The sequence below is a fragment of the Chelonoidis abingdonii genome, chromosome 6 (assembly GCF_003597395.2).
Source record: "Chelonoidis abingdonii isolate Lonesome George chromosome 6, CheloAbing_2.0, whole genome shotgun sequence".
Taxonomy (NCBI): Eukaryota; Metazoa; Chordata; order Testudines; family Testudinidae; genus Chelonoidis; species Chelonoidis abingdonii.
This window is the reverse complement of record NC_133774.1, coordinates 2,214,355-2,226,788: the sequence shown is the minus strand read 5'-3', so window position 1 is coordinate 2,226,788 and position 12,434 is coordinate 2,214,355. Positions and strand designations below refer to the sequence as shown.

Below are 12,434 nucleotides of genomic sequence, written 5' to 3'. Positions count from 1 at the left end.
AGGCGGCTAGATTTGCTCATATGTCGGATACTTAAAACAGAAGATTCATCTCGTCCCCTTAGGATTAATGCCACTTCACCATGATCTGGTAGTTTTCTACGTCAGATATCTGCCTCTATGCTACAAATCCTCCAAACTGCTACTGGATGCTATTGTCAATTCAATGGCTCCACGGGTAGTGTGCTCAGAGGAGAGATTCTGAATGAAGCAGCCTGAGACGTATCAGTGCATCCCTTCTCCCTTCAGCCCTAGCTGAGTCCCACCCTAGAGATGTTTGGGGTCTGCTACGTAGTCCCTTAATTGCAAATGGGGAGATTGAGCAGATAAATTTTTCCCCCTCACTGATGCGTGAATTTCTGGGAGTGGCCACCTCAGTGTGCAGCACCTCCCCTTATGTTCTGTATGCAGTTCAGATCTGCACAGGTCAGAGCTGAGAGGGTGATGTGAGAATGGACTCTTGCAGGAGGGCAGCTGCCAGTTGTCTACTGGAGCAACCCCTTAACCACTGATTGGCTTGTCTGCAAGCAGCTGCCCCCTTTCCCGGTTGGAGAGAGGGACTTTCCTCCTCAGCTTTGTTAGTACTGAAATCTGCCCTTCTTCTTCATTTATATGCTGGGGGGGAACTCTAGCCCTGGCTGTGCGAGTGAAAGAACAAACAATACTGTTGTCACCCAAATCAGTAACAAGTCTTTGCCATTGCCTCCTTCAGCCCTGCATCCTGATGAACAACATTCAGCAGCTGAGAGTGCAGCTCGAGAAGATGTTTGAGGCCATGGGTGCTAAGGAGGTACGAGCACTAAAACTGGCTACTTATGCACATAACGACGGGTTTACCTAGAGACTCCGGTAAAGATTAGGGCCCCATTGGTCTAGGGGCTGGGCTGTCGGAGTGAAAGGACAGCCCTTGCCCCAAAAATCATTCAGGCTAATTGAACACAACAGCAGGTTTTTCAAACAGACAGGAGTAGGAGAGGGAGGACAAGGGAAGAAGTAATAAGACAGTAATAAGAACATACATTAATGTGGGCTGGACAGGGGCACAAAAAGATGTTTTCAAGTCTGTTTTTTAAATGATAAGAATGTCAGCAAACTCTCCCCGTTATGGGCATAAGTAATTTTGTGCAGTGTGTAAATGAAGGGCAGTAACTTGGCTGGGAGTAAATGACATACATTTAATCTATTCTAAACACACACAGGCTGTGTAATGGCTCATTCCTTGGATCCCTAAAAAGGGTTTGCGAAGGTAGATTTATTGCCGTGTTCCTGTGAATGTTTTGTTCATAGGGTAGCAAGTTTCAAAGACATGAAAGAATTTTGTTTCAGTTGCTGTTGGTGAAGAGAGGATGCGCAACTATGTGTATCTTTTTTCCTCTCTTTTCATTGCTTTTCAAGACTCAGGATGATGACGAAATGGACACTGCTCATGTTAGGAAAAAATCTTTTTCAGAGCCCCGGGGCATTTTCTTTAGCTGTGATGTGCTAGATCCTGCGCTGTCGTTTGCACGCCAAGAGGCTAGTTCAGGGGTGGCAGCTCAGCTTTTTGACTCTGCACTGTTGTTTCCAAGTCTCTCTAGTGCTCAGTGGCATAATTCTAAGAAGTGACAAATGCTTGTTTTTAAGTTTTTTTTTTTGTTTTTTTTTAAAAACCTGCTAAATGTTTCACTGGCTAATGCAAGGGTGACAGCAAAGAGGTTTTCTTCACAGTGGAGTTCAGTTCTCGTGAAACAAAATGTCCCAGCAACTTCGACTTGTGTTGCACGGAGTGCACCCAGCCTTGACGTTACATCAATCATGGCCCCAAAGGGCCAGTTTTCCAGAATAATTGCTCCCATGATTAAACATATATAACTGATTTTATGAAAGCATCACTCGCATGTACGGGGAGTCACCATTAGGAAATCAGCATTTGCCAAGTTACCCACAGTGCTATCTGATAGCCATGGTATTTCCTTATACTTACAATGGGGAATAACCTAGTATCTCAAACGCCTGGTGGTAAACTGTACTGAATGACAATCTAAACAACGTTGCTTAGCCTGGGTAAGATCACCCTCTGGAAAGGGCACATCTTTCAGCACAGAGTCTCAACAATGCCTATCCCAGCGCTTCCCCAGTGAGTTGAGAAATCACAGGGGGGTTTCAGCTTGGACCACAGGTTCACAGGAGAGACCTGTGGCCAGCACTGGGGGGGTGCAAACCTCTGTATTTTCACATTCCTGCCTAATGCTGCATGATGACTCAGCACTTCATGAGCAATGAAATAACAAGAGCATGTTGAACTGTTTGATGTAAGGTACAGTACAGTGTGTGTAACGTACTGGAGTGTTTAGGGTACATATGTTCTGCACGCTGTCTGTGGTACGCTAACGCTCCAACTCTGTCCAGACAGTCGGTGCTCAGGGTGCTTAGACTCCAGCTGGAACAGGAATGCAGATCTCAGCTGTGATATCGCACAGCAATCATCCGGAACAAAAGTACATTTATACAAAAACTCATGCATCTGCCAGGACCTTTGTGAGCTCCTTTTGCTGTGAGCTTCTCCCTCCCAGCCCAGCTTGTCCCTTGCAGCATCCTCCATTGAAAGCCTCCTCCTGTAGTGACATGAAAATGGCCGAGAAACTGCAGGCTCTTCAGCGGTCTCCCTGCACTGTGGGGTTATATGAGGAGGAGGAGGTGTTCTGGGAGCTCTGGCTCAAACCCTGTGACTCTCACTTGGGAACTAGCAAACCTGGGGAGCGAGAGAATGCAAATGACATGTTGAGCAACTGGAATATTGTTTGCTCAATATGTTAGAAAGTTTTCTTTGGAGCGAAATTCTTTGCTACATGATATTGTTCACCTCATCCACCTGCCACTGCTCACCAGAAATGCTTCATTTAACTTGTGCCAAGTACCTGAAATAGCTGACCTCCCCGGGGTCGTCTTCTTGGTATGCATTTAGTACTTTGCTGCATAGATTAAAACCCTGCCAGATCCTTGGTTCTGCTAGCCTAGACTGCCTTTTTCTAGTTTTAGTGGCTACTCTGATGGCGATTAGTCCTGGCCAGTGAACATCAGTTAGTGAGATGACAACTCTGAAAATAGAGCTAATTATGTGTTCTGGAAATCCCTCATCCTGTGCAAAGTTTTTGTCTTCTCCTTCAAGAAGGACAATTACTTGGTGTTTACAAGAGATGCATACAGTATCCATACTTCATACAGTGGTTGGCACTAAAATATAGCAGTGAGGGCAACATTTACATAGAAAGCAATGAGAGGAGGTATTTCTCTGTAAAGAATAAGAAAATGTCATGGTGAGGTCACATCAGTGCTCTAAGTAAATGTTTATTTTTTTGTGTTACCCAACGTACTGTGGCTAAAAGGAAGCACCTTGACAGTTTCCCTGTAATTTATACTAATAAATTAAGAGTTGCAGGTAGACAAATCATGTATATTAGGAGTTGCAGATTGACAAATCATAGAAATTAGGGGTTGGAGGTGGTGAGAGAGATTAAATGAATTTAAGATAGCATGCACTTTGACTACTTCAGCTGCATTCTGTTCACCTAATCCATCTACACCTGGAGCACTTCTGATATTACAAAGCTCTGAACAGGTTTCAAATAGTTGTTCCTTCTCTTCCCAACTGTGAAATCCCATCCTTGCCAACATTCCTTGTATTCTCCCTAAAACATTACCCAAGGATTTCTGGTGTGGGATAAGGCAGCATTCAGCCCTAGACCCCTGGGCGTAATACCCAATATCTTGTGACCAACTGAGGCTAGAAGCTGGAACACAAAAGATCTGGAAACTCCTCCTTCCAGTGGGGTACTGCCCTTGTTTCCCACTTTGGAAGATCCCAAAAGATTCTCTCATTCAAACTACATTATAATTGATAGAAAAGCTCTTTTGGATCATTTTAGAGTTTTATAACACTTTATTTTTCTCCCTTTGAGCCTGTGCAGTGGATCTCATGCTGCTAGGACAACTTGACTTAAAGGGATACAAATATTATCAATACAGCTTCTAAAAACCTCTCTCAAATGTCCGGTATTTGGGAAAAAATAGTGTTTCTGCAATTATTTGTAGTGGTAAAAGCATTATACACAATGGTGTTGTGGTGTAAATGTTGTAGGCACAGATTCTATGGTGATGGTAGTCATATATGTTCCCTGATGTCAGTGACATAACTTTGGAGTAACTTGTATAATTCACTCGTCTCTTCACAGATGCATAATGACATTGTTCTGAAAGCTGTGCTCAGGAATTATTTTGGGGCAAGTCTCTGGCCTGTGTTACAGAGGCACTAAGACTAGGTGATCACAATGGTCCCGTCTGGCCTTGGAATCTGAATATCGTAGTCATAAATTCATGCAAGCAAAGCAGTCATAGAATATCAGGGATGGAAGGGACCTCAGGAGGTATCTAGTCCAACCCCCTGCTCAAAGCAGGACCAATTCCCAAATCCCTAAATGGCCTCCTCAAGGATTGAACTCACAACCCTGGGTTTAGCAATCCCCTGCTCAAATGACTGAGCTATCCCTCCCTCTCATGCCACCTGTGCTGTTTTCTCGTCACTCCTTATGTTGCTCTACAGACCCCTGCTTGGGAATGGTACAAACAGGCTGACAGTGGGCAGTGTAATACTTTCTATTTTCATTCGTCAGGAACGACTTTGCAGCCCACTCACTGCCGCCTTTTGCCTTTCACAAGTTATGCAAACATTAACTTCTGCAGGATAAAAACCCATGTACTGCACTGCCCACTGCCACGAATTCTCGATATGCTGCAAAAGCTCAATTAAAAGGTGTAGAAACTTAGATTTTTTTTAAGTACAAACCTCCCAGGGAAAATATCAGAGAATATTAGTATTTACAGTAGAACCTAAGAGTTACAAACACTAGAATTACGAACTGACCAGTCAACCACACACCTCATTTGGAACCAGAATTACACAATTAGGCAGCAGCAGGCACACACGCACACAAAAGCAAATACATTACAGTTCTGTGTTAAATGTAAACTACAAAATAAAGGCAAAGCAGCATTTTTCTTCTGCATAGTAGAATTTCAAAGCTGTATTAAGTCAATTTTCAGTTGTAAACTTTTGAGAGAACCACCATGATGTTTTGTTCCGAGTTAGGAACATTTGAGTTATGAACAACCTCCATTCCTGAGGTGTTCATAACACTGAGGTGCTACTGTATTGAGCCTTGAGAACAAAGTCTTTAGTAGACCAGTTTTCATGCTATCAGCTAAGCTGTATGAAAAATGCTCCAGTAAAACATACTCTCTTCTTAGTGTTCAGCCAGATTTCTCCCTCATTTTAAATGCTGAGTCACCTGTATGACAAACCCCAGGATAGCTGAAAAACAGCCTTGACTTGCTAATAAGAGCTGTGGGAAAGCATTCCTTGGGTCCAGGCTCCTGCTAAGAGCTTCTTATCCTGCTGAATTCTTCTGGCTTGTAAGACTGCTGTCAAATCCACAGTAGAGTTAGAAATGCATACTGCTGGCTTTGCTTATGTCATGGTACAATTCCCCACTCTGAACCTTAGCGTCCAAAAGATGGGGTACCAGCATGAATTCCTCTAAGCCTGATTACCAGCTTAGAACCTGTAGCGCTGCCACCAACCAGGAATTCCAGTGCCTGCTACACTCTGGTCCCCCCAAGACCTTGCCCGGGGACCCCCAAGACCCAGTCGGCACGGATCAAACCAACCAGGCACTCCACAGGGGCCTTGGCCTACCTCTTGGGTCCCCCAGACCTTGGCCGGGGACCCCAAGACCCATGACCCTTCTTGGATCTTACCACAAGGAAAGTAAACCCTTTCCCCCACCGTTGCCTCTCCCAGGGCTTCCCCTCCCTGGTACCTTGGGGAAGATCACTGTGATTCAAACTCCTTGAATTTAAACACAGAGAGGAAAATGCACCTTCCCCTCCTTCTCTCTCCCCTCCCCCCTCTTCCTGAGAGGAGAAAACGTAATCCTAACACAGAGAGAAATTACCTCTCTCTCTCTCTCCCCCCCCTTCTTTCTCCCCACCAATTCCTGGTGAATCCAGCCCCCTCTGGGTCTCACCAGACTAAGAAAAACAAATCAGGTTTTAAACAAGAAACAGCTTTTTAATTAAAGAGAGAAAAAACCAGTCACAATTATCTTTGTAATTTAAGCATGATGAAGGTAAGGTTTTTTCACGCTATAGACACTGGGATACCCAGCCCTATCACAAGTAACTTAAACATCCCCTTCCGCCACAAATAAAATTTGAACTCCTTCCAGCCAAATGCACATTTGCAAATAAAGAAAACAAACATAAGCCTAACTCGCCATCTACCTAGTACCTGCTATTTGGAATCTATAAGAACCTGTATCAGGGAGATTGGAGAGAAACCTGGTTGCATGTCTGGTCACTCTGAGCCCCCGGAGTGAACAACAACCAAAAACTAACAGTACACACAAAAACTTCCCTCCCTCCCTCAAGATTTGAAAGTATCCTGTCCCTGATTGGTTCTCTGATCAGGTGACAGCCAGGCTTACTGAACTTGTTAAGCCTTTACAGTCAAAAGAGATATAAAGTACTTCTGTTCTATTAACTCCTCCTATCTGTTTATGACAGCTTAGCCCTCCATCTTCTCCCTTTCCTGAAAGGTGGGGGAGAAGTGAGTGATCCTTGGGACCAAGTGACATAAGCCAATGTATTGTGTCCTTTTAAAGAAGGCCTTGATCTGGTTTAGTTTATCAAAAAGTGTGAGATGTGTCTTGATTACAGTGTGCAAGTACCTATGTAGGGAGAAAGTGCTGGTACCAAAGGGCTTTTTAATCTACCAGCAAAAGGCACGACAACCATCAGGAGGTGGACGTTAGAATCAGACAAAATCAAATTTAGAAATAAGGCACAAATTGTTACTGGCAAGGGGATTAACCATGGGAACAAACTGCCATGGGAAGAGGTAGAGTCTCTATTTCTTGATGTCTTCAAATAGAGACAGGATGCCTCATCCCTGAAAATAGAGATAATGCTTCCTGGCTTCATGTGTATGGTGGGTGTTGAGAATATTCATTCATTGTCTCGACGCTGCTTTTAGATCCTCAAATGATGCTGTGGAAGTGCCAAGTATTATTCCTACTAGAATTAGAACATTTGTTCAGAATTAATCACCATGTAATCTAGGCTGTCTCATGTTTCGTAGAAAGAGAACATTTTTATTAGCTTGCTTTCTCAGTGTCATGCTCCATGCACCCAGCGTGAGGGAGATTGTAAGGCTCAATAAGGCAGTGGAGTTCCAGCTTCCAGCAGAAATGCCATGGTCATGATATGCATTACAATACACCAGCTTTCTAATATTCCTTGCTGCTCTGCTCTGCAAGCCTGGTTTATTGTACAGTCCAAGTGGCATTTCCTGTTCTCATGGATAGCTGGTACACTTAGCAGTCATTGACTGAGCAGCCAAGTAGATATCAGTTCATGCAGGAGCTTTTATCAGTGCTTCACCATATTGGCAGAGAAGAGTTTCCAGCTACACTGAAAACTGAAGAAAGTCTATGAAGGACTGTAACTTGTATCTAATTCAAATACAGAAATAGTAGGCACCAATCTCACGCCCTTCTAATGGACCTAAATCACAGTTCAGCTAATCCCCTGCAGTTTGTGTTGAGCCAGGGAATGCCAATACCAGCCATTAAGGAGCTAGTTAATACATTATCTACACGTCTCCTCCTTATGTGTTAGCAGCTGTTCAGAAGAATCAACATCTACGTAATGACAAAGGACTTTTCTGCCACTGAGCTGAGAAATTCAGCACGACAGCTGGCTTTCCTTCCACTATCTCTTAGGGTATGGCTACACGGGCACTTTACAGCGCTGCAACTTTCACGCTCAGGTGTGAAAAAACACCCCCGAGCGCTGCAAGATACAGTGCTGTAAAGCCTCAGTGTAATCAGTGCCGCTCCCAGCGCTGCGAGCTACACCCGTAGAGGATGTGGTTTACGTGCAGTGCTGGGAGAGCTCTCTCCCAGCGCTGGCGCTCTGACCATACTCACACTTCAAAGCGCTGCCGCGGCAGCGCTTTGAAATTTCAAGTGTAGCCATACCCTTAGTGGCTACTAATGTGTAATGAGGAAAAAACTAGAAAGTTTTTTAATCAGTGTCAGTAGCAGTCTTATTAATCACACCTGAAAAGGGGGCGGGGGTCAGTTTAGAGGGGAGAGAGTGCTACAGGGATCTGAGTTTGGGTGTGCAGCCCCTTAACCAGAAGCACTGTAAAGGCCTGAGTGTTCATTCCCTGGGTGAAGTGTTGCTCCCAGATATCCTCTCTAGCCAGTGCAAAAGCTGGTGATGACAGGATACCAAGGAGCCATATTTTGCTCTCTGATGGAAGGGGAAGGGGAGGTTCACTGCTACAAGAATAAAATAGTAAGAGGCAGCCTGGATGCACTCAATGCATCCTCTGTAGTAACCATGCTCCGAGTTCCCGTAGCCTCTGTTTGCCAGAAGTTGGGAATGGGCAACAGGAGATGGATCACTTGGTGATTCCCTGTTCTGTTCATTCCCTCTGGGGCACCTGGCACTGGCCACTGTCCAAAGACAAGGTACTGGGCTAGATGGACCCTTGGTCTGACCCAGAATGGCCATTTTTTTATGTTCTTATGTAACTTTCCACAGTAAAATAACTCATTCGTTGTACACTGCATGAGCTCGACATTCCAAGGGCCATGAGTTGCAATGCACCATCGCTGTCATAGATGCTGACCTAAGAATATCCTGTGGATTTGGCACAGCCACAGCCTGTAGCTATGAAGGAAATAGACTATGGGGCGTGGTGAGTGATCAGTACCAGTTCTGGTGGCTTGTGTAAGAAGAGAGCTGATCCTCTAGTTCAGCTGGCAAAGCGTTTGTCTGAAATGTCACGGTGAGTCAGGCTGATCCTGAGTCCCACTCCCCCAGACAGTGGGCTGAGCTCAGAGGAGTAACGCTGGTGTAAACTGCACATTCTGCATTGGAGACTAAACTGATTGTGTCTTACATGCCTTGGGAATAGAAGGGGGCTGGATGGTAGAAAGAAAAGCAACCGCCAGGGGACTGTATCCCTAGCTTTGTACCAGTGAGTTAGGCCCAAAGTCTCTAGTTAGCCTCCTGATTGAATCATGCCATCTTCACTGCTGCCTGTATGGAGAAACAGGTGCACAGGGAATGACATTACAAACTCACATTAATAAAGCTGGAAAGTCACTGCAGGGAGTGCTTCACTCCTGAGACTCATAAATAAACCAACAGCTGCTATTTCTCTCTGTTTTTGAAAACTGACCTAGAAGACTGGTAAGCACACTTTCTAACACCTATTAAAATCTGGATTTTCCCAGCTAGTTTATTAAAAGGAAAGGAATGAATCCCATTCCAAATCTCTGTATTTCCCCAGAGGCTTTGCTTTCTCTGATAGATGCTAAAGGAGATAAGCAGGGCTCCAGCCAGCACAGAATGTGGTAGCAGGAACTCCTGTTGTCTTTAATTCCTGTCTAGGCTAAATCTCAGTATTGGAGCTAGAAACCTAAGCCCCTGAATTCTAGCCACCACACTGCTGTTGCAATGAGTGCCTGTATCGGTGACTAGATGGTCTAAGTTGGAGGTCAGGCTGGAGTTCTAAAGTCCCAATTCACAAACAGCAGAGGGGTTTTATTTATGCTTAAGAACCAGAAGACTGATGTAACCAGAAGTGATCCTGTCTTACATAATATAGCATTTCCAGCCCCAACTCCACATGTGCAGGCAGCGCTGCTCTGCTGAAATACAACCACCTAAGGCTGGAGAGAGGCAACCGCCAGCATCAGGCACACTGCACAAATGCAGAAGAGGGAGATTGTTGGCTGAGTCGTGGAACAAACCAGGACTCTTAGGGCAGGGGTCAAGAGATCAGTCCCGTTCATGCAGTGCAGACAGGATCTCAGGTTTTAATGTCTCAGCTGAAAGACTCGCATGCAGTGATCTTGATTGTATCTCAGTTTAACTCAGGAGTATTCAGGGCTGATCACTAAGGGGCCAGATCTTCATGTGATCTGGATCCCCAACTGGGTTGATATTTTCAAAAGTGCTCAGCACATAACCGCTCCCTTTGTGACACTTTTATGGCCAGGTGTTCAAAAGAGTGGGGAAAATGTGGCCATATTCCCCATGTTCCACTGAACCGCAGCCTGAAGTCTATGTAATGACTGGAGGTGGAAGGTGGTGCAACTACTGTCAAATTCACACATGGAGAAACAAAGCTCAGTAAAAAGCCACACTTTAAAGAAGCTAGTGTTCGATTAAACCTATAGCCACAAGGCAACTCAGAACTTAAAGGTATATATTGCAGTAACACAGCAGTCTGGGTTCTGTGCCAGAAAGGTTTAAATGTTTCTTTATTTCTTACCTCCACAAGTAGCAGGAAAAGGGATGACTTTGGGAAGTGTTGGTGGAAAGTAAGAGCCAAAGTAATTTTTTTTCATGTCTCCCAAGTTCTATGGGGAGGTCTCTAGTGGCTTTATCACTGGCCATGAAGCTCTACAGTGATGCCTGGGAAAGGATACTAGTAAACACATTTTGAGGATATTTCATGTGCTTTTCTACAATTTAGTCATCAGTGGCTAATGGTTCTTTGGTGAACAGCAAACCAACCTCCGCTTTCCAGCTAAGCGTTCTCCTTTTGTCCACAGCTGGACCCAGAAGCAAGTGACAATCTCAAAGAGCTCCAAGTGAAACTGAACAATGTTTTGGATGAGCTCAGTGTTGTGTTTGGTAACAGGTGAGTACATCTACCTTCTATAACCATGGAAACATTCCTTTCCTTCCACTCCAGCTGCATCTCTCCTGAGACTGAGAGAGAGGAAAGTAAAACACATGGCAATTTCACAGTGTGTTTCTGTTTTGAATCAAATTCATGACCCTGACTTTGCTCAATTCTTCATGTGCTCAATTCTCCATCTGAAGAATTGAGAAACTTTCTCTTGAGAAACTTGAGAAACTGTATCTGTTGTGTTCATTGCTCTGCCTGGGAACAGAACATGAGAATCTGAACTGTGAAATGTATTTGGATTACATATATTGCTGATCCTGCTGCTAACAGCACTTGTGTCTGGGAGAATAGAGTCCTGTTCTTCATTGCTCTGAAAGCAGTTTCCAGTTGAACAATCAGAAGTGATATTCCTGTTTAAATGCAAACATTCTGTTAAAGTGCATAACAGCTGAGTGCTTTCTGATTGTTAAATGAGTATTAAAATCGGAAGGAAACTGGCTTAGCGTTTGTGAATCACACTGAGACTCGGTACTCTAGTGTTGCAGAGGTTGGCACTTCTTTATAGGCTGGTCAGTCATTGTTGGCACTAGTGCCAGAATTGTTGCTCGTTGCAATTAAAAGCTTTATTTACAAATCAGAGATACAAATTACCTGTGGCATGGAATGTGCCTCGGCTATCACAACTCTACAATGAGCACAAAAGTTGCAGCTTAAGCAAGACTGGAAGGCTGAAAACTGTCTTCACCTTTGCTGGATGTTCAGGTCTCTGTATGGAGGCACAGATTGAGTATCAACTGGCCATAAATACATTTAGCCTGCGAATTAGAAGAAGGTTTCTAATCGTCGAAGTCAGGTTCTGGAACAGCCTCCCAACAGGAGTAGTGGGGGAAAACAGCTTAACTAGTTTTAAGGTGGAGCTTGATACATTTATGAATGGGATTTATGGGCTGGGTGGCCTGTGATAGCAGGAAGCTGGACTTGATGAGCCAGGAGTTCCCTTCCATCCTATGTTCCTAAGTAAAATGTCCCCCAATTGATCCAGTCTACTAATCTTTTAAAATCACTATTCCCCACAATAAGGACAGTTCACTCATCTATGCCCTGTAAAAAGATTAATGAAGGCCCATCCAGTAGTGCAGCTCCTACCTGGGTGGTGAGACTAAAAACTCAGCCTGACTGCTCTGCTTCCCATCCATACAGTATTTATGACCATCAGTTACTTTGGGGACTTATTGACCCACAGCTGCATTTTCAGCATATGGAACTGGTAACTAAATGCGTAACTCCCATTGCTGTTCATGGATGGTGCAGCAGGAGATGGGGAGATACGAACACATGGAACTGAGTCAATGACATTCATAATTAGATGGAGGATGAGTGAGAAATCATAATTAGTGGGTTAGTATTGTTATCTGACACTTGTCTTCACAGTGTCAATCTTACAAGCCAATTAGGGTGGAATCTTGGCATTTGAAAGTGTAATTTACAGAGATTATGCAGTATCAGGACACGTTATCAGGGAGTGTTTCAGAAACATGTGCCAGAGAGAGAGATTAACCAGTCAATAGGGTTCAGCTGCTTTATTTATTCAGAAGCGATGGTATCAAATTAAAAGTGGAAGGGCAGCTTACTGTGCAAGACAGATCTCCTCCTCAGAGATGTAGCTGAGAGGTAGGATAGGTGTCCT

At 44.2% G+C, this 12,434-nt stretch overlaps 1 protein-coding gene across 5 annotated transcripts in view; it reads left to right on the top strand.

Moving 5' to 3' along the window:
- UNC13B (unc-13 homolog B) overlaps positions 1 to 12,434 on the top strand; it is a 329,656-nt gene that overhangs the window by 277,029 nt on the left and 40,193 nt on the right. For all 5 annotated transcript variants that reach the window (XM_075066813.1, XM_075066812.1, XM_075066811.1 and 2 more), the window contains 2 exons: positions 710 to 787; positions 10,668 to 10,756. In XM_075066813.1, the coding sequence (XP_074922914.1) occupies positions 710 to 787; positions 10,668 to 10,756 (167 nt within the window). The remainder of the gene's footprint in view (positions 1 to 709; positions 788 to 10,667; positions 10,757 to 12,434) is intronic.